We start from the raw sequence: 24,265 nt of genomic DNA, 5'->3' as shown, positions 1-24,265 counted from the left end.
ATAGTAAATAAAATATAAAAATTTTAATTCTACATATGGTAATCTATAACAATAATGAAAATATAATAAAAATTCCAACAAAATTTTAATAAAACCTAATTCTAAACTTGAAATAGAAGAGCAAATGGCTAAAAATAGCTAATTGCTATCTCCAATCCATTGTTTAGAGATAGACAATGAAATGTGGGAGGAAAAAATGAATAGAACCTGGAAGAGGATATTCTCATTCTATTAAAGCTCAAGATTTTATTTGTATTCAGAATAATTAAAATGGTATAACAGATGCTACATTTAATTGAAATCATACATTTGTCTTTCTCTATGTGACTTATTCCACTTAGCATAATACCTTCTAAGTCTATCCATGTTGCAAAAAAATGGCAATATTTCCTTCTTTTTATGGCTGAGTAATATTCCATTGTGTGTATACACATCTTTGTCTGTTCATCTACTGATGGACAGTTAGGCTGCCTCCATGTCTAGGTTACTATAAATAATGCTGTTATGAACACTGGGGTGCACATAACTTTTCAAATTATGTTTTTGTTTTCTTCAGATAAACACCCAGAATTGGAACAGCTGGATCACATCGTAGTTCACTTTTTAATTTTTGAGACACCTCCATACTGTCTTCCATAGTGGATGTTCCAATTTACATCCCAACCAACATTTCATGAGAGTTCCCTTTACTCCACATCCTCACCAACACTTGTTTATTTCTTGTCTTTATGATAACAGCCATGCTATCAAGTGTGGGGTGAGATCTCATTGCAGTTTTCTAAAAACCAAAACGAACCAACAAAACAGAACAAACAGAAACAGACTTCACAGATACAGAGAAGAAACGAGCAGTGGCAGAGGAGACAGGCGTGAGGGGGTGGGTGGAACAGGTGAGGGGATGAAGACGCAGGAGGGCGGGTATAGGCAGGCGAGCCACGGGATGCCACGGGCACCTCGGGGCACGCCCTCGGTGACACTGCAGTGACCGTGGCGACGGAAGCACAGACTGACTGCGGGGCTCCTCCTGTAACGCGCCGTTGCCGCTCAGTCGCTCAGCCGCGTCCCGCTCTCTGCGACCGCGTGGACTGCAGCACGCAGCTCCCCTATCCTTCACCATCTCCCAGTCTGCTCAAACTCGCGTCCATTGAATCGGTGATGCCATCCAACCACCTCATCCTCTGTCGTCCCCTTCTCCTCCCGTCTTCAATCTTTCCCAGCATCAGGGTCCTTTCTAATGAGTCAGTTCTCTGCATCAGGAGGCCAAAGTATTGGAGCTTCAGCTTCAGCATCAGTTCTTCCAGTGAATATTCAGGATTGATTTCTTTTAGGATGAACCGGTTGGATCTCCTTGCTGTCCAAGGGACTCTCAAGAATCTTCTCCCAACACCACAGCCCAAAAGCATCAATTCTTCAGTATTCAGTCTTCTTGATGATCCAACTCTCACATCCATACATGACTACTGGAAAAACCATAGCTTTGATTATATGGACCTTTGTTGGCAAAGTGATGTCTCTGCTTTTTAATATGCTACCTAGGTTTGTCATAGCTTTTCTTTCAAGGAGCGGGGGTTATTCAATTTTGTGGCTGCAATCACCATCTGCAGTGATTTTGGAGCCCACAAAAATAAAATCTGTCACTATTTCCATTGTTTCCCCATGTATTTGCCATGAAGTGATGGGACTAGATGCCATGATCTTTGTATTTTGAATGATGCAATGTATAAAAATATCAAATATTATGTGCCACACCTGAAACTAATAATCATGTAAATGAATTGTACTTTAATAAAATAATAAAAGGGCAAAACAGTAAATAGTTCTATTCAATGTGACCATAAACGATTTTGATTTTTTTATCTGTGTTCTTCTGTAATTTTACAATTCTCTACAGCAAGCATGTACTAGTTTGTGATAAAAATACAGCTAGAGAACAGATAGTTTGAAAAGTTTTGCACAATGTTGGCAACCAGAGGTCACCCTCCAAGGACGCTGGGTGGGTTCACTTCAACAGAAGTCTTCTGTTCCGATGGTAGAAAAAAAGCATTTCTTTTTTGGATTAGCCTAGAACTTAAGTGGCAGTGACATATAATAAAGTTCTTAAATAACACAACTATAAAATAATTTACCAATTTCTGGTTACATTTAAGCCAGCTTTGACATAGTTAATTTAATTTTAGCTATATAAAATCTAAAATGATTTCATACATTTCAAATAATATCTTCCTGCTCTCCAACTCTATATAAATCTAGGTTTTTAGTGGTAACATTATAGGTAAATATGAAAATCTGATGTATTTTAATTGAAAATGCATTATAAACTGTATCTGTTCTTAATTTTAGTAGTAATAATAAAAGAAAAAATACTGAATATTTACAAACTTAATCAGTCTTTATATATTCCTCATTAAAGGCTGCCCTGGTAATTCAGTCAATAAAGAAACTGCCTGCAGTGCAGAAGACCCAGGTGCAATTCCTGGGTCAGGTAGATCCCCTGGAGAAGGAAATGACAACCCAGCATTCTTGTCTGGAAAATTCTGTGGACAGAGGAGCCTGGTGGGCTACAGCCCACAGGGCATACGGAGTGGGACGTGACTCGGTGACTAAACCACCATGCCTTTGTTTAAACCAGCACCACATCTTCTTTAATAAGTACCATAAAATGAAAGAAAACAACTGAAAATTTACAAACTTAATCAGTCTTTAAATTTATATATTCTTGGTTAAAACTAATACCACATCTTCTTTAATAAGCAGCATAAATTCCAGGCTATTTTGATATTGCAGTGGAACTTATTTTTAGTTACTCCTCTAAGAAAACTTTAAAGAGTAAAAATCTTGTTTTCTACACAGGATAAAATGTCTTATCAAGGTGACCCTGTAAAGATGTTTTCATTCACTTAAAAGGCACAGAAATCTTCAGACTGAGAATTCAAGTTTGCAGGCATTCTTTAGCTTCTTTCTAGATAGCTCTTTGATTCTTTTTTTTTTTCTATTTTAAAGTATACATCACTATTAATTCTTAGAGATTTTTTTTTAACCAAACTTACAAACAGAATGACTAAGCCACAGCTTCTCACTTCAGCAATAAATAAACTAAATTTGGAATTACACTGTTCAGCCGTCCTTAAAAATCCCTACACAAGATGGGATTTAACCAAGCTCTCCCTGTGCACCAAAATTCAAACTTCCAGCCTCTGGGGTGAGCTGCAAAACTACCTGCTTTGAACGTATCTTTATCCAGATTTCTGCAGTAAGTCTTGTTCAAACGAAAAACAAACATCAACAGCATGCAGTGCACCTCTTCAAATAATCACAAGGTTGTTTAGTATTCCATTTAAATCTTCTTTAAGATTAGTCTCCAGCAAATAAAAGTACAAAAACACTGTCATTATAACTCTGCAGTTTTACTATCTTTACTCTAAGGCATTCTTATTTGAAGATTAATCCCTGTTCCTACTAATATTATAAATGTTGATTTATGACAACAAACACACAACCTGAGATAAACGAAGGAGATTTAAAAGAACCTTATAGGAAAGCTTTTCCATCCGTGTTTAAAAATATAACGTCTTTAAAAATATAACTTTAGGGGTAGTCTACTTTCCACTGTAAGGAGAGATTATGAATCTACATATATTGAGAAAGGAAACACTGTGTTTTTATAAAGCCATATGTCAATTTGTTGGAAAAATGACACCCCAAAACTATTTAATAAAAAACAAAACTATAGATAAAGCCAGGCTAAAGAACAGGTGCTGTTCATTTCTGTATAATAACTTTCAATGAACCAGATGGTGAACATTTGCTGAGTATCACTAGCATTGAGAACTGGCTTCAAAACAGGTCAAATAAAAATATAATTCAAGAACACTGTGAATCACTTTAGAAAACATCAGGAATTTTTTCTAACAGTTCTGTGTGCAAGTGAAATTGTACTTGTGGGCAATGGTACATGAAAATAAAATTATGCATTTTCTACAAAGGCCAATTATCAATAACAGAAATCCTTATGGGAGGGAGGAATATCCGTGAAAATCAAGACTATGGTAAAATAAGCCCTTAGGAAGTTTTCACATTCTTTCCTTGCTCTAATACCTGCTCAATTTTAGTCACCCAATCACCAGCTAGCAGGTCCATGAATCAGATCCCCTGTGTCTTAGATCCTCCTAAGCAGAGTTGATATACTGTGTTCTCAGAATCTGAGGTCCAAACCTCCACCAGGGTAAAGTAAAAGTGAGCAAAGTCCTCCAAGAGCTCCCCTCTGGCGCCAAACCAACCCGAAACGCTCCAGCTCCAGCCAGCTCCGCGACGACACCACTGCAGTCTAAAGGCGCACCCTCCCTCGAGCTGTGTCTTACTCGGCACAACCCACAAACTGGACGGAGGTAAATGACTAGGAATGAGCATGTTCATCACAGCACGGTTACCAACATCCTAAACGCAGAAACCGCGCAGATGGATACTGACAGCAGGATGGAGAGATACACTGTCATATGCTCACTTTGAAATTCTCTTCCACAAATGAGAATAAAAATAGAACTACGATCTGATCTAGCAATTCCACTCCTGAGTATACAAGAAAAAGCGGAAACACACACATGCCCCACTGGGCCTAGCAACACTACTTACAATAGCCAAGACACGAACAACCCAAGTGCCCATCAACAGATGAGTGGGTGAGGAAGATGTGGCCACAGTGTTATTTAGCCGTTAAAAAGAACGATATTCTGCTCCTTACAGCAACGTGGCAGGATCTGGAGAACATTATGCTCAGTGAAATCAGTCAGAGAAAGACAAATACTGTATGACCTCACTTACATGCGGAATCTAAAAAATAACACAGATGAACATATATGCAAAATACAAACAGACTTGCAGATATAGAAAACAAACCTGTCGTTAGAGAAGGGGAGAAGGGGAGTGGAGGGACACCTTAGGGGTGTGGGATTTACAGACACAAACGACTGTGTATAAAGCAGACAAGCAACAAGGATACAGGTCTAGCACAGGAAATGACAGCCTTTATCTTATAATAACTTATGGTGGGGTATAATCTGCAAAAATACAATTCACTAGGCTGTACAACCAAAACTAACAAAATATTGTAGATCAACTAAGCTTTTTTTTAATGGAGGCCTCATTTCATAGCCATGTTTATTTTATTTTTAAATTTTAAATAAGTAACACATTGTTAAACACTTATTTAAAATAATTTAATATATAGACTTAAAAGCTCTTATTATGTAAATAAAGGTATAATTAATTGAATAAATTTATTTACTCTTAATATTTAAAATGACATGGTCTAGACATAGCAACGATCTATAATTAAAATGCTTTAACAATGCAGTTAGTTTTTAAATTTTTCTGGAGTGGGGCTGATTCACAGTGTCTCCACGTCTTGCTCTTCTCTGACTCTCCGCTGTGGCAGCGAAGCCTGGCTCCACCCAGTGCCTGACTGCGCTCTACTCTTGCTGACTACAGTCCATGCGGTTGGCAGGTATGTCTGGACTCCTGCCGGTGGCTAGTGCTGGGAGGACCTCTGCCTTCCTCCAGGTAGTTGGAGTTCTCCCCGGGGACCAGTAACCAGTGACCAGAGCCTTACCCTCTTGGGATTGATAACCACTGCACAGTCATCTGCTCTGACGCTAAGAATCAAAATATGTGTGCTGCAACCAGAGCCACGTTTACAAGAAAAGACTGATAAAAGAAAAGTGGAAAGTGAATCTGTGAATTACCTGTGAATTGCCACAGGAAGGAAACTTAAAGCATATCTAAAAAGTAATATCATCTTCCATGGAAAATACTTCGTACTTGCATTAAAAATATCCTAATTTGCCACTTATTAGAAAGCTGTATATCCTAGTCTGTATTCTATTGGCCTCTGAATAGCCTCACCTAAAATTCTGTGGCAGGGTGTCCTTCCACTCTAAAAAACAAAAAAATAGACTATCAGCCTTATCATCTGTCCATTTATTGTAAGAAATGCACAAGAGGTTTTTCCAGTCGAAACCCCACGATACTTGTTGTCGTTGCTCACTCAGTCGTGCCCGACTCTTTGTGACCCCACGGACTGCAGCACTCCAGGTCTCCCTGTCTGTCACCAACTCCCAGAGCTTACTCAAACCCATGTCCATGGAGTCGGTGATGTCATCCAACCATCTCATCCTCTGTCATCCCCTTCTCCTCCTGCTCTCGATCTTTCCCAGCATCAGGGTCTTTTCAAATGAGACAGTTCTTTGCATCAGGTGGCCAAAATATTGGACTTTCAGCTTCAGCCTCAGTCCTTCCAATGAATATTCAGGCTTGATTTCCTTTAGGATTCACTGGTTTTATCTCCTTGCAGTCCAAGGAATTTTCAAGAGTCTTCTCCAACACCACAGTTCAAAAGCATCAATTATTCAGCATGCAGTCTTCTTTATGGTCCAACTCACACATACACACATGACTACTGGAAAAACCATAGCTTTGACTAGACAGACCTTTTTTGAAAAAATGTGTCTCTGCTTTTTAATATACTGTCTAGGTTAGTCATAACTTTTCTTCCAAGGAGGAAGCATCTGTAATTTCATGGCTGCAGTCACCGTCTGCAGTGATTTTGGAGCCCAAGAAAATAAAATCTGTCACTGTTTCCATTTGCCATGGAGTGATGGGACTGGATGCCATGACCTTAGTTTTTTGAATGTTGAGTTTTAAGCCAACTTTTTCACTCTCCTCTATCACCTTCATCAAGAGGCCCAGATACTTAGAGCTCATGTATTTCCAGAGACCGTGTTCACAGCCTGCCCCACCCCATGCTGACTGAGGGATTTGCAGCAAGCTGTAAGTCCTCAAGACTCTGAGGAGTTTCTGGTCATGCTGATTTTAGAATATGCAAAATGTAGAGGAAAATTTTTAAAATCCCATATTCTCAACAATTAAGGATAAGCATCATTAATGTTTATAATTTTTCCTTTGAAAATCTTCACTGGTTTCTTTTGTCTTTACTGTGGTTTTAAGCTACCAAAGTACCATACGATAGTCTCATCGGAAAAGATTCAAACTATACTGAAACATAGAGAGGAAAACATGAATATCAGCCCAAACACTCAGGTACATGTGTATTTCCAGATTGCTTTCCATGCATTAATACACACACACACACACACACACACACACACACAATCTGCTTTCTAAATGCAACCTCGTAGCAAAGGTACCATGTCAGACCGCTAACCTGGAAGGAACACACTGGGCTACACCCCCAGGTCTCCACAAAACGCAAGGGCACATCTTCATATTGTGTTGCCAGCTTTCACTGAGGGTCATAATGAGAAGCGGCCGGTTAGCATTTTCTGCAAAATAACATATGGAAGATCTTGTCCCTTGTTACTTATTCTGTTTGGTCAGAAAAAAAAAAAATCGATCATGATATTACCCTTCTAAAATCTGGTGCCATGAGGAGTCTTCTGGGGATGATGAGAATGTTCTAAAACTGAGCTATGGTTATCGCCGCACAACTCTGCTTTCTAAACGTCAGTGAGCTATACGGAGAAACTAAGTAAATTCTGTGCGGTGAGAACTAGACTTCAATAAAGCCGTTAAAAAACGTGCCAGAGTAAGATCACCTGACGAATCTGTCTGTCCCGTCCACAAGATAAAGAGAGAGAAAGCGGTGAGAGCTGACAGAGCAGACCCCGCTGCGGCGCCCTGCGGGAACTGCCCCAAGCGTCCCCACACCCCCGGAGGAAGGTCACCGGCCGGAGGTAAAGACTGCCCACACACGGAGCCCCAGGCCCGGCGTCGCAGGCTGGCAGCCTGAGCTGGAGCCTGGGCCCACGCTCTTACACGGAGCTCACGTGCCTCCCCAGACCACGGGAAACAGTTGGGTCAGGGTGAATTTAGAATTTCAATACAGAAACAATTTCATTTCATTTCACATCCATCCTACTTTACATGCTTACATTACACTTTAATTTCAATCATATGTTAATTTCTATTTATACTATAAGCCATTTCAGTCTGTTTTAGAAATACAGATATTTTATTTGCTGTTTCTTGTAATAAGTTCACTATATCTCTGTATTATAAACACAGGAAATAATCACTTGCTGAAGTAACCACTAAAAAAATTACTCATTTATTTTCCTGCCTTCACCATTATGTAAGTGGAATCGGTCCTACAAATTATCAGCGGCATTATAAAAAAAATTATGGATAGAAATCCCAGGATGAAAATAAAACTTTGTATTTAAATCCCTAAGACAGACTTTCCCCAAAAGGAAGAGCTGAGTAGCCTTAAAGACATTCTATTGGGTCAGCCTCTGGAAGAAAACATTGATTTTCATTCTGCATATATGAACAGAGAAAAAAATCCCTCAAAGAGGAGTATGGGGCACTTTGAACATCTAGCCGACGGGAAGCAGCAAAGGGAAGCCAGGTGAGCAGCGAGATGAGGCAGGGCCCTGGGGCGGCCAAGCTCTGCAAGGATGTGGTGGACTCAGAGGGCCAAGCAGACTGCTTCTGGGTTGCCTGTAATTCTTCCCCTAACTCCTGAAATAGGGACGGAACACTGCATTTCCCCCTTATTACAAACTTTCTACTTTTACAAACAATGCAGGAATCCCAACAATGCATTGCTCAGTAAGAGGCAAAATACCTATTTCGCACTACTGTAAATAAAATAAGGTCAGGAATATCTCATGCTAAGCTAAGCAGGAAAACCACACGGACAACCCCCAGGGTCTCTGTGACAGCCCCCTGTGTTCCGTGGGCACCAAAGCAGAGTGCCCTGCGCTGTGTACTGGCAGACGGAAACAATGGTTTAGCTGAATAAGGGCTTGCTTCCTGTAGGGTCATTCATAACCGTAACATCTGAAGGCCTACTTTGTAATATGTTCTGGTGAAATCACCACCACTCACTTTCAGTACTAAAAATCCAAAAGTTTAGATATATTAGTGTCAGAGTAGAAATACTTATGATTACAATTGACAACGCAAAAAAAGTTAAAATGGATCAGAATAAATCTGTTTTGAGACAGCTCTGCATTTTACTTCCACAGAGGACTTTGAAAAAGGTATCAATCAAGAAGACGACTTTGGAAGGTTTCACAGATTGCTTTAGAATAGTCAATTTATACAAGATCTCAGAACAATGCTCCATTATTTCTACAGCACCCAAAACTTAGAAATCAAATTTGGTAAACATATAAATATCTACTTCACTTTGCAGCCATGAAATTAAAAGACGCTTACTCCTTGGAAGGAAAGTTATGACCAACCTAGACAGCATATTAAAAAGCAGAGACATTACTTTGTCAACAAAGGTCCATCTAGTCAAAGCTATGGATTTTCCAGTGGTCATGTATGGATGTAAGAGTTGGACTATAAAGAAAGCTGAGCACCGAAGAACTGATGCTTTTGAACTGTGGTGTTGGAGAAGGCTCTTGAGAGCCCCTTGGACTGCAAGGAGGTCCAACCAGTCCATCCTAAAGGAGATCAGTCCTGGGTGTTCATTGGAAGGACTGATGCTGAAGCTGAAACTCCAATACTTTGGCCACCTGATGCGAAGAGCTGACTCATGTGAAAAGACCCTGATGCTGGGAAAGATTGAGAGCAGGAGGAGAAGGGGACGACAGAGGATGAGATGGCTGGATGGCATCACTGACACAATGGACATGGGTTTGGGTGGACTCCGGGAGTTGGTGATGGATGCGGAGACCTGGCGTGCTGCAGTTCATGGGGTTGCAAAGAGTTGGACACGACTGAGCGACTGAACTGAGCTAAATATCTACTCGTGTTTTTCATAGATGTTAACTCGTCCAAAAAGAAAAAAAAACAAACATACTTTGTGTTAGTCTTTCAAAGAGTTACACCAAATTATTTTGTTACCGATGGTAATTTCCCATTCATTACTGAGTTTCTCATTTGGTTTAATTATTTATCTTTGAAAAATGAACACATACAATTCATACCATTTACAGTTGTAGTTTCAGATTCTTTTTAGTTACATGGGGCTATAAAATATCTTCTGCATCAAAAATGAAATAGAAAGCAAAAAAATGTTTAGGATATGTGTTGAATAAAAGTTGTAAGTAACAGAGTAAATTTAAACTTTTCTAAAAATCACGGACAAGTAGGCAAGTTAGCCCTAGAAGCTGTGTTTACAGTAAGTGCCGACTCCAAACCAGTGTTGCTCTTCACACCAGTGGAGGGTGAAGCGTCACCTGAGCTCTGAATCCAGGACTGAGCTGGACCCACGTGTCACGTTTCCAGGAGCCGATTAATTCCCATGCTGTCTCCACCGCTCTGACAGCCTCTTCTGCACATTCAACATGCATGGAGGAAAGCAACCCTTTGAGTGAAAGGATGGATGGATGGATGGATGGATGGATGGATGCCACCACATTCTGAAAGTCAGATTTTTCACCTTTGGGTATATTTTTATTATGGAAAAAAACCTGTTAATAATCATGACAAATTTCCATATCATACACCTCTCTTCTAGAAAAATGGAACTGTCTCTGGACCCACTGGGTCTAACACTATTCTTGGACTGAAAAGCAGCAGCAGTTGCCCCCAGAATATTCTCCTTCAGGGAAACAGCCAGGCTGTGCTGTTTGCTCTGACGTGCAAATCGCACAATAAACTACTCTCCTACTGCAGATCAGATTACTCCCGCTGTACCAGGAGCTAGATCATTAAGGTCACACAGACATTTAGTGGAAATAAAGACATCTCCTACAAGGGGAATGGAAGACACAGATCCACAAGGAACATTATTAACAATCTAAACTAGCTTTCTTTAACTCCAAGTAAAGCTTTGCATTTTGGTAAACACTTCTGAAGCCTTAAGTAGATTATGTTTTATATAGAAACTATGGAGGCTTCCGGGTTTTTTCACAGTGAAAATGAAAAGACCACACTATTGCACTTCTGTCAACAACTTGATACTTAACAATGCTATGGACCTCAAATGCCCACGCCAGACAAGAAAACTGTTAAGAACAGGGTTGTGTCTTGAGCTATAGCTTCTAAACCTTCCATTCCTTTTCACACGATACTATCGACATTGGAGGTACTAAATAAATATTTGCAGATTTACTGTTATTTGAAGGAATTATGTCTTCCTTTATGGATATAAGATAAATGCACATCAACAAACTAATGGAAAAAGTATAAAGAAGTCACAGAAGAAAAAGACAAAGTAGAACAAAAAAAGAAAGGAAAATATGGAAAGTTGAACAGATAAAGTTGTGACTCAACATTTTACGGAGGAAAACAATGAGTTAACGAGGGATCAAGGGAGGACATCTCGTCCACAAGCAAGAGGCCCTCGCTGTGGCGACACTCACGCTGGCGCGTGAGCTGGCTACCTGACCTGACGCGTAATGAACGCTACAGTCCTCTGCGGTCGTCTGACTCCCACACGGTGACGTGCAAGTCCTGGTACAGAAGAGACGCTGAGCTGTGACGCCCAGCACACGGCTCGCCGCACTAACAGGCAGGGGTGGCTGCGCGACCCCCCCAGGAGAATCTGACACAGGTCTCTGTGATCCTGGACATTCTTTTTGGCCTTTCTCTAAATTATTCCTGCTTGGACATGTGGAAAAGCTCAGAAAATGGAGCTTGCTGATTCCCTGGGAGTCAGCTGGACACACTGCGCCCAAGCAAGCTCTCTTCCTAAGTCAGTTTCTCGGGCCAAGTGCCCTCCTGGCCTTTCTTCCAAGAAAGCCCTCGTCACTCAGGGCTCTGCACTGGACCTGCCCAAGGGCGTGACCATCCTCCCCACTGGACTGCAACACGGGTCCTCCAGGAAGGAATCACACGCTGTTTGAAGCACGGTGAGCGCGCAACATTTACTGACTACATCAGTATTTTCCAGATAAAAACTACAGGACAATAGCTAGTGATAAGTAAGGCCTCATCAACTTAGCAAATGATTGGAAAAGACAAATACATATAAAAAATATTTCAATGTGTATGCTTAGGTATCATAAAACAAAACCTTTGCTAAACAATGCCTGTATAATAGTCCATTTTTAAATATAACAGCTGAAACATATCATTACCCAAATTCTTCCAAAAAAATCTACAGAGGAATTTCTAAATGTCCTAAGATCTAAATCTTATTGTTATTATTGTTATTTTTAATCTGTTTTCATTTAAGAGGAGGAAAGCATCTGAAACCACTAAGCTCTCTTTCTTACATTCCTATCACTTAAAAACAGCTGAATTGATTTTTTTCCTTTTTTTAAAAAAAATTTATTGGCTAGTAATAAAATTCTGAAAATAGAGATTCATGATGGAAAACTGACTCAAACTAAACCACAGCAAGGTTATGATAAAAATATAATGCTTGGGTTTTAGTCACTTAATTTGCCTCACAATTTAGAATAAGAGTATTTTTTAAAATTAAATATACTACACTTTTACTCACTTCAAAGCTTCCTCAAGTTTATGGATTTTCTTTTGAGCATCTTCTTTTTCCTTATCAAGTTCACTCTGTAAGTCGTGAATCTGCCATGACAAAGACATAAAATTTACTAAGAGACAAATCAAGTTTCCTCAAAGGAGAAATACAATGAAACAGTAATCTTAAATCCATTTTTAAAATAAAATTCGATTTAGATTTTTCAAGATAGAGGCTTGGTTAACCATAATCATTTACCATAAAATTATTTTAATACTGTTCTTCTGATAATAACTTTCTGGTCAAAGTTAATCATTGTTTAAATGAGCCTGCATGTGGAATCCCTGTAAAACAAACTGATATGTAAGAAATTAAAAAAGAGGACTTCTGAATTTTTTTTAACATTCCACATTAACCAAAGGAAAGTAATCTAATGAGATACAGGAGAATACAAAAAATAACGTCTCCATTTGGCTTCCCTGATGGCTCAGACGGTAAAGCATCTGCCTGCAATGCAGGAGTCCTGGGTTCAATCCCTGGGTTGGGAAGATCCCCTGGAGAAGGGAATGGCTACCCATTCCAGTATTCTTGCCTGGAGAATCATTGGACAGAGGAGCCTGGCAGGCTGTATAGTCCATGGGGTCACAACGAGTTGGACACGACTGAGCGACTGAGCCCACACAGACACATTCCCCAGACACACACAGGCTGTGATGAGACAGCTGCCTGCTTCCAGAATGATCTACCCAGCCATCCTCTGAGTCTGGGGAAGTCGCCCAGGAGCACCGCTCTCCTGGAGTGGTGCCCTTTGGCAGGTGTTTGGCAGCCAGGAGGAGGCGGCCACGTGAGCACCTCTGCACCGAAAGCTCTTCGTGAGCACGTGCAGATGCGCACGCCCGGGGTGGGCCCAGCAGGGACGCAGCGCAGGGACCTCACATAGAGAAGGGAGCTCTCACGGGAGCCCCTGGGCCGCAGAGCCCAGCCGAGGCCACTCAGCCAGCGGGGACCCCGCACACTCTCCTGCCGGCCACCCAGCTGAGGCGGGGTGTACAACTGGGGGCATGAGACAAGAGGAGTGAGATCAACACACACGCACAGAGTCACACACACAATCATACAGACAATCACATACACACACTCATAAACTAACACACACACAACCACACAACCACATACACACAATCATACACAGTCACACACACACTCATACACAGCCACACACACAATCACATACACACACTCAGAAACTAACACACACAACCATACACAACCACACACACAACCACACACACTCATACACAACCACACACAACCACACACACAACCACATACACAACCACACATAATCACATACACAACCACACATAATCACATACACACAATCATACACTACCACACACACAACCATACACAACCACATAATCACATACACACACTCATACACACAATCACACACACACTCATACACAGCCACACACACTCATACACAGCCACACACACAAAAACACACACAATCACATACACAACCATACACAATCACATACACACAATCATAAACTAACACACACACAACCATACACAACCACACAACCACATACTCATACACAACCACAACCCCACACACAACCACACACACAATCACATACACAACCACACATAATCACATACACACAATCATACACTACTACACATACAACCATACACAACCACACAATCACATACACACACTCATACACAACCACACACAACCACAATCATACACAACCACACACAACCACATGCAACCATACACAACCACAGAATCACATACACACATACACACAATCACATACACACAATCACACACATAATCACATACACACACTCATACACAACACACACTTATACACAACCACACACAATCATACACAATCACACACAACCACACAACCGCACAATCACATACACAATCATACACACAATCACACACACACTTACACAGCCACACACACAACCATACAATCACATACACAGAATCATAATCACATACACACAATCATATACAACCACACAATCACATACACACAATCACATACACACACTCATACACAACCACACACAATCATACACACAACCACATACACAGTCATACACAACCACACACACAACCACACAATCACATACACAACCACACACAATCACAATCATACACAACCACACAATCACACACAATCATACACATAATCACATACACACACTCATACACAACCACACACTCATACATAAACACACACACCACACAATCATACATAACCACACACACCACACAATCACATACACACCCACACACAATCACATACACACACTCATACACAACCACACACTCATACACAACCACACACACTCATACACAATCACACACACAACCATACACAACCACACAACCACATACACACAATCATACACACAATCACACACATACTCATACACAACCACACACACTCATACACAACCACATACACAATCACACACACAACCATACACAACCACACATACTCACATACACATTCATACACAACCACACACTCATACACAACCACAATCACATACACAACCACACAATCACATACACAGAATCATAATCACATACACTCATACACAACCACACACACTCATACACAGCCACACACAACCACACACACAATCACATACACAACCACACAATCACATGCACACAATCATACACAACCACACAACCACACACACAACCATACACACAATCACCTACATACACTCATACACAACCACATACAAAACCACAAAGACAATCACACAACCACACACAATCATACACAACCACACACACAATCACATACACAGTCACAAATCTTCTGACACTGAATCAATACTCGTCAAAAATACCTCTATTTAGCTATTTATTCATTTGGACAGAAGCCCAAGTAAAAAATCCTTGTTGTTTGGCTTTTTCCTATGGTAATTCTTTCGTTTTTCCCCTCGGTGTTTTAGGGAAATAGGCAGGCAGGCAGGCAGGCAGGCAGGCAGGCAGGCGGGCAGGAGGTAGACAGAGCAAATCCACCGCCTGGGAACTGCAAGCCGCTCCGCGCAGGCGGGAAGCCGCGCTGGCCGCAGCGGGGTGACGTCCACAGGTGACGTCCTCAGGTGACGTCCGCAGGTGACGTCCGCAGGTGACGTCCTCAGGTGACGTCCGCAGGTGACGTCCGCAGGTGACGTCCTCAGGTGACGTCCGCAGGTGACGTCCGCAGGTGACGTAGCAGGTGACATCCGCAGGTGACGTCGCAGGTGACGTCAGCCCGTCCTCCCCTCCGCCTCCCCTCTGACATCCCGGGAGCCCCCGCCGGTGCATTTCGCAGTGTCCCCTTCGGAAGGACCTCCTTCCCGGAGACGCCTGCATCGCGCTCCGCGGAATCCTGAGCCCCCGCCAGCGCGGTCTGCCACGGGCGAGGCAGCGGTCACCTCCGCCCACTCCCTGACCGGCGGCGACCCCGGCACCTGGATCCGACCCCTGCTTGCAAACCAAGAGCGCCAGTCCCGAGGCAGCGTGGGCCGCCCCGGGCGGGAGGAGCGGAGCTGCGGCAGCCACGGGCTTCTGAGCCGGGCGTCCTCGGGGGAGCGGCCCCGCACCTGCTCTCCGTCCCGGCGCCCAGCCACGCGGGGCCCGCACGAGAGGGCAGGGCGTGGTGCCCTGCGCGTCTGCTCTCCACGGAACACGTCTGCGCCGAGCGCCCTCGGGCCCTCCTGCCGGTGGCACCTGTCGGCGAGATGGCGGGGGACAGCGGCAGCGCTGCCGGCCTCTCCTGAGGCCCCACGGCGGTGCGGAACAGAGCTGGTCAGCCCGGCGGCAGAGCTGCTTCAGGGGCAGAGCCACCCGCTTGCGGTCCCTTCCCTGCCGTACGCTGTGAACACCAAATACGAGTGTTCATCACTTAAACAGTGAAAACACGACGCAGACAGCCAAGATACAGCATACGTTCTCAAACATGGGCGTGTTCCACAAACACTGACCGAGGGAGCCGGAAGCATGTTTACCGCGCAACTACCAAGCGGAGATTTCACTCCCTTGCACCTTAAGAATTTAAGTTATCAAAAAGGCGTGCGCGTATAAACAAGAAAGAGGCTTGCTACGTGTAAGGAAGCAGGTATGCGGTGGGGGACATCAAGGCACAAGAAGCAGGTGGAGCCACGGCAGGCTCACTGGTGGACCTCTGGACGGCCCACCTACTTCCTAACCACCCTGTCCACCTCTGCCTCTCGATGGGACAAACTCGGGACCTTGGGTGCCATGATTTCTATCAGTCATTTCACTGTGAAATTTCATTTTTTGAAAAACTTCACTCAAGACACCTTACCTCTTAAAGAAAACCAGGCCAATAATTGTTGGAAAACACTCCACAATATATGTAAAACTATGTAAATTTTACATTGGTCTAACCTAATTAAAAGAATTATATACATGTAAACACCATTCCTAACACTTTTGAGCTCCATCAGGCCTCATGGCGACACAGTGGCCATGGGTCACGGTCATAAGCAGACGCTTCAGCTCTAGCAGTTTACAGCAGACATGCTTAACATCTGTCCCGTGAGCTTCTCTCAGTAAACACCACCATCATTAACTCTCCAGTGCCTGTTTGGGAAGCACGGAGTAGGTTATTTGCAGGAGGCAGGTGCTTCCTTGCTCGTAAAATCATTTAGCTTAACCATTTCCTGATTTAACAGATTAGGACACTTCATCAAACAACGACATTGAGTTTTACTACCTATTATTTGTTTGATGTTCAGAGATCTTAGGAGCAGGCCACAGCCACCACAGTTCAATAAAGACCATCAGACAGCGCGTGGGCTTAAACCAGGGGGCATCTGATGCAACTGCTCCTCTGACCTCAGAGCAGCTGGCCGCTCTTGTGCCACTTTCTTGTCGGCAGGAGGAAATGATGTCACTCAGATGGCATTTCCTCCTCCTGAACAGACACTCAGAACCCGGGTTTGCACAGTTATTGAATGCGCACACCTGTAACACCGTCTAACAGACAAATGCCCTGTGCACCCCCCTCTGCTCTCAGGTCACACATCCCAGAGCGAGGTGAGGCTGGTGTCCGCCCTCGGAGGGGTCAGAGGGTATTCCCTGAGGGGGCACAGGCAGCAGATCTTCAAGGACTGAGATCACAGGTTTAATACAGAGAGAAGAACAGATGTCAATTTAAAAGGGCAGATTGTGGAACTGAGTGTAAAACAAAAAGCAACACGCTGAGCGACATTTTCTTCCAATACAAATACTGTCAGAACACACGCAGTGTGAACAAACACGCTCCTTTTTCTTTACAGAAGGTGTTATTTTAAACACATACTCATTTGAAAAGACCCTGATGCTGGGAAGGATTGAAGGTGGGAGGAGAAGGGGACGACAGAGGATGAGATGGTTGGATGGCATCACCGACTCAATGGACATGAGTTTGAGTAAACTCCTGGAGTTGGTGATGGACAGGGAGGCCTGGTGTGCTGCAGTCCATGGGGTCGCAGAGTCAGACACGACTGAGCGACTGAACTGAACTGAACCAGTTAATATTACTTAAAAGCAAGGCCACTTGATAGCTCACAGACAGGGAAAGGCTGTGGTTACCAAGATGCCTGATTACACGACCGCGGTCTGCTCCCTGAAGTGACACAGACTAGGAGGGGAGGAATCGATCTCTAACACGGCTTCCTGTATGTCCACCAGGCGGGGGGCTGGTCCCGAGTCCCAGGTTTACTCGGTGGCTGCATGGCCAGAAAGGACAGCAGTAGGAGACTGTCTTCCAGCTCCGTGCCTCCCAGCCCACAGCTGGATGCTGTGAAGCGGGGTGGCCTCCTCCGGGCACCAGGGCTCCGGGGCCCACAGGGGTGCAGACGCCATCTCCCAGGAGGAGGGCTGCCAGCAGGGTAACAGAGCAGGAGGCCAGGGAGGGGCCCCTGACGGATAGGGAGCCAGTTACCCGCCCATGGTACCAACAAGGGACTAACAGGTATACCCAAGGGTGTGGATGCCTCAGACGGTGGGCAGTGAGGCTTACGATAGTCTATGGTCTTCTTTGGGGAAGTCAAATATTAATATTTATGAAGCTGCAAAGCTCTAAAGTGGAAACCAAAACAAAAATTCCTTATTTCAGGGGAAGCAGTATTTCTCCCTCCTGCTATCATTTTGTAGGCATGAAATATATTCAGTATCTTGCGTTGAACTGCATTAAAACTGCAGGGGGAAAATTTTTTTAGCAATAGGAAAATTTATTACACTTTTAAAGAGCACATACTCAGGTCCATGCGTGTCACAAGAAACCTGAGGCCCCCGAAGAGCAAGCTGCACGGCCTGTCCCCTCAGCCCTCCTCCACCCAGGGCCCAGAGAGACCGCACTCCGGGAGTGCACCAAACAACATCCCAGGGGACGGAACACACACATCCCAGGGGACGGCACACACATCCCAGGGGACGGTACACACATCCCAGGGGACGGTACACACACATCCCAGGGGACGGTGAACACACACACCCCAGGGGACGGTGAACACACACCCCAGGGGACGGTGAACACATCCCAGGGGACGGTGAACACACACATCCCAGGGGACGGTGAACACACACCCCAGGGGACGGTGAACACACACATCCCAGGGGACGGTACACACACATCCCAGGGGACGGTGAACACACACACCCCAGGGGACGGTGAACACATCCCAGGGGACGGTGAACACACACCCCAGGGGACGGTGAACACACACCCCAGGGGACGGTACACACACATCCCAGGGGACGGTACACATCCCAGGGGACGGTGAACACACATCCCAGGGGACAGTACACACACACCCCAGGGGACGGCACACGCACATCCCAGGGGACGGAACACATCCCAGGGGACGGTACACACACATCCCAGGGGACGGTGAACACACACCCCAGGGGACGGTGAACACACACCCCAAGGGACGGTACACACACATCCCAGGGGACGGTGAACACACACCCCAGGGGACGGTACACACACATCCCAGGGGACGGCACACGCACATCCCAGGGGACGGAACACATCCCAGGGGACGGTACACACACCCCAGGGGACGGTGAACACACACCCCAGGGGACGGTACACACACACCCCAGGGGACGGTGAACACACACCCCAGGGGACGGTACACACACATCCCAGGGGACGGCACACACACACCCCAGGGGACGGTGAACACACACCGCAGGGGACGGTGAACACACACCCCAGGGGACGGTGAACACACACCCCAGGGGACGGCACACACACATCCCAGGGGACGGCACACACACATCCCAGGGGACGGCACACACACATCCCAGGGGACGGTGAACACACATCCCAGGGGACGGCACACACACCCCCCAGGGGACGGTGAACACACATCGCAGGGGACGGTGAACACACACATCCCAGGGGTCGGTACACACATCCCAGGGGACGGTACACACACATCCCAGGGGACGGTGAACACACACATCCCAGGGGACGGCACACACACCCCAGGGGACGGTGAACACACATCGCAGGGGACGGTGAACACACACATCCCAGGGGACGGCACACACACATCCCAGGGGACGGTGAACACACATCCCAGGGGACGGCACACACACATCCCGGGGGACGGTGAACACACATCCCGGGGGATGGTGAACACACATCGCAGGGGATGGTGAACACACATCCCAGGGGACGGTACACACACATCCCAGGGGATGGTACACACACACACCCCAGGGGACGGTGAACACACATCCCGGGGGACGGTGAACACACATCGCAGGGGACGGTACACACACATCCCAGGGGATGGTACACACACACACCCCAGGGGACGGTGAACACACATCGCAGGGGACAGTGAACACACATCCCAGGGGACGGTACACACATCCCAGGGGACGGTACACACACACCCCAGGGGACGGTGAACACACATCCCAGGGGACGGTGAACACACATCCCAGGGGGACGGTACACACACATCCCAGGGGACGGTACACACATCCCAGGGGACGGCACACACACCCGAGGGGACGGCGAACACACACCCCAGGGGACGGTGAACACACATCCCACGGAACGGTACACACACATCCCAGGGGACGGTGAACACACATCCCAGGGAACGGTACACACACATCCCAGGGGACGGTGAACACACATCCCAGGGGACGGTGAACACACATCCCAGGGGACGGTACACACACATCCCAGGGGACGGTGAACACACATCCCAGGGGACGGTACACACACACCCCAGGAGACGGTACACACATCCCAGGGGACGGTGAACACACATCCCAGGGGACGGTACACACACATCAGACGTGATTTCATGGCACTTTAAGAACTTTGTGCCACACAATCTGTCTGATTAGCTGAGGGGGTAACCTTTTTCTCATTTTCCATTGTGTGTGTATTCTACAAGCGGATGAATTTGGTTTGAATTTGGATGAATTTGGATGATGTTAGAACTGTAAATAACTAGAAAGCAGCAACAAAATCTCTGCTATCTCAACTGCAGTTATAGAGCAAACAACAAATTCAAAACAGAAGTTCGAAAGCCACAGACCCTGTAGACCTCTGTACTTTATCACTGAGGTGCGAACGGGTGGCCACGGACACCCAGTTATCACTGATAACAGGGACACCAGCATGCGTCCGCAGAAACAGTCACTACTCTGAATGACAGGAAATAGTTACTAATCAACTGTTTTACTCATCAGTTGCAGTGACAATTCTTTCATTGTTTTATATTCTTTGGTTAATTATTTAGAGTTTTATTACACATATGATACAACAGAAAAAAATAACTCCCATCAATTATATCATATTTTTAAACTGGTAAAAACAAAATATAATTTCAAAGGGTTATTATGAGAGGTGAACATAATAATACTCTTCATTCATTAAATAAAACACAGAAGTGGTATATTAATGTTAACATAATTAAGAATCAAACAGAAGAAGCTGTTCATAAACATGAAAAATAAAGGAGCAAAATTTGATTACTGGCTAGAAATAAACCTAGAAATACAGTCTAGAACACATGGCTTTATAGAAATTAGCATGCACTCTTAACTGTCTCCTATGCTATATAAGTGGCTTACAGGTTCCCACAAAATATATTACCTTTTTCTCAAAGGTGCGTTTTAAGTGACTTCTCTCCATTTGAAACTTATTTTCTTGATCCTGTGAATAATAAATATTTATCTTTATTATACTTAAAATCACTTATAGGGTCAATAAAATTAGTAATCTAATGAAACAAGTCAATCTCTTTGATGACAAACTTATTTGAGTTTTGCCTACCAGTAAGTGAGTGCTACCTGTCCAGTTTTCTAAAGCACAAACAGAAACATGAATAGTTTTCTGTTGGAGACCATAAAACGTCCATTTACTGAAGATGTTACTACCCTCAAAAGCACCTACGTTACAGTGAGAGAGACACTTTCTGACCCTTAGAATTAGGAGACCACTTAACAATGATCAAATGAATCAATATGAAAATAATGTGTTGTATCACATATCAGGGTTTGGTACTTTTTGACCAAAAGAGAAAAAGAGAGGGTCTAAAAGGAGTGAACGAGGGGATTCCCTGGCTGTCCGGCAGTTGGGACGCCGCGCTTCCACTGCAGGCGGCATAGGCTCCACCTCTGGTCAGGAAACCAGGACGCTGCGTCCGCTGGGCGCGGCCAAAATCAGACAGATGTATGCACAAGAGGAGGAAAGAGAAAACGGGAGAGAGAGACTGTGGAGAATGGCAGACAACAATTTAAAGAGGAAATTATTCTAAAATAATAGTATATTTAAATAAGGTTTGTTTTTCAAACTAATCTCATAAGAGTAGACTGTCCAAATTAAAATTGCTCTTCTTACTCTATCACATTAGCATCTACTTGTTAAAATAAATAAGATGAGAAATGATACAGTGCAATAAAAGAATCAGAAATGGTTACCTGCATTTCTGAGCTTTTTAACTGACACTCACTTATTCATATACACCCAGAAAAGGACAGATAACTTTTAGCCATTGCTCTGTTTAAAAGCACGGGACTCACCTTGAGCTGCTGCTTTCTCTGAAGTTCTGATTCCTGTAATTGCTGCTTTAATTGACAGACATTCTGTTCTAGCTCTTTAATCATACCAGATGCCTAAAGAGATTTCAGGAAAATAATAAAAAATGAAATTTTGATTTTTCTATCATCCTCCAAACTTCCAGTTGAATAAATTTACCCTTTTTCTTCCTGAAGTTTCAATTAGAATTAAAGTCATCTATAAATGTGAATTTTACAAAAATTTAAGTTAAAAAATCTTTAAATGAAGATATAAATTAAATTCATAGTATTTAAAGTTATGAAAATATTGATATAAAAAGAATAGGTAAGCAAAACTTTTTAAACATTAATTTAAAAACCAAATGCACTGGAATAGTTATTAGGTTGGTGCCAAAGTAATTGCAGTTTTTGCATTGGTGCAATTTGCCATTTGATATTGGAACACATTCTAAATAAATGTGATGGTTATGTTATACATCATTTTAATGCACATTTTTCATTTTATGGGGGTTTTTTTGCTAATGACTTATTACTTGCTGTTTATTTTATATTTAAACTACAGAAAAGATGTTAGACAAAAAGCAAATTCAAGTGATTTTATTATCTGAGTTCAAAATGAGTTATAAAGCAGCAGAGACAACTTGCACCATCAACAACACGTCTGGCCCAGGAGCCGCTCACAAATGTACAGTGCAGTGGTGGCTCAGGGAATCCTATGAAGGAAGCAAGGGTCCTGAGGATGAAGAGCTTCGTGGCCAGTCATCGGACGCTGACAATGACAGTTGAGACCCATCATCAAAGCCGATCCTCTTACAACTACACAAGCAGTTGCCAAAGAATTCAGCGTCAACCATCCTATGCTCATTGGCATTTGCAACAAACCAGAAAGGCGGAAAGCTCGGTCAGTGGGTCCCTCGCGAGCCAACCACAAATCAAAAAAGTCATACTTGAAGTGTCTTCTCTTCTGTGCAACAACAATGAACCATTTCTCAATCAGATTGTGATGTATGATTAAAAGTGGATTTTAATACAACTGGTGATGACCAGCTCAGTGGCTGGACCGAGAAGAAGCTTCAAAGCACTTCCCACAGCCAAACTTGCACTAAAAAAAGGTCTTATTTGGTGGTCTGCTGCCTGTTTGATCCACTACAGCTTCCTGAATCCCTGCGAAACATTATACCTGAGAAATATGCTCAGCAAATTGATGAGATGCACCAAAAATTGCAATGCCTGCAGCCAGCACTGGTCAGAATGGGCCCAATTCTCCACGACAATGCCTGACTGCACATCGCACAACCAATGCTTCAAAAGTTGAAAGAATTGAACTATAAAGTTTTACCTCATCTGCCATTTTCACCTCATCTGTCGCCAACCGACTACCACTTCTTCAAGCATCTTTACAACTTTCTGCAGGGAAAATGCTTCCGCAACCAGCAAGAGGAAGAAAATGCTTTCTAAGAGTTCATCAAATCCCGAAGCACTGATTTTTATGCTTTGATTTTAAAGCTTTTATGCTTTGATTTTAGAGATTTTAAGCATTGATTTTAATAAGGGTAAACAAACATTTCTCATTGGGAAAAATGTGTTGATTGTAATGGTTCCTATTTTGATAAATAAAGATGGGTTTGAGCCTAGTTATAATGATTTAAAATTCACAGTCTGAAACCATGATTATGTTTGCACCAACCTAATAATTCTTGAAATATCAAGTAACCACTTGAGCACCACAGCTATATGATTTTCTCTGCACAAAGTTTCAATCATCTGAC

The 24,265-nt window shown here is 43.8% G+C and overlaps 1 protein-coding gene across 5 annotated transcripts in view; it reads right to left on the bottom strand.

Annotated features, from left to right (window-relative positions):
• The window catches only part of CEP112 (centrosomal protein 112), a 306,787-nt gene that overhangs the window by 205,817 nt on the left and 76,705 nt on the right, over positions 1–24,265 (bottom strand). For all 5 annotated transcript variants that reach the window (XM_065908690.1, XM_065908693.1, XM_065908692.1 and 2 more), the window contains 3 exons: positions 22,500–22,592; positions 21,571–21,630; positions 12,419–12,498 (listed from right to left, as the gene is read on the bottom strand). In XM_065908690.1, the coding sequence (XP_065764762.1) occupies positions 12,419–12,498; positions 21,571–21,630; positions 22,500–22,592 (233 nt within the window). The remainder of the gene's footprint in view (positions 1–12,418; positions 12,499–21,570; positions 21,631–22,499; positions 22,593–24,265) is intronic.

Source organism: Muntiacus reevesi, chromosome 18, assembly GCF_963930625.1.
Source record: "Muntiacus reevesi chromosome 18, mMunRee1.1, whole genome shotgun sequence".
Taxonomy (NCBI): domain Eukaryota; kingdom Metazoa; phylum Chordata; class Mammalia; order Artiodactyla; family Cervidae; genus Muntiacus; species Muntiacus reevesi.
The sequence above is the reverse complement of the archived record's forward strand: the minus strand, read 5'-3'. Positions and strand labels throughout refer to the sequence as shown.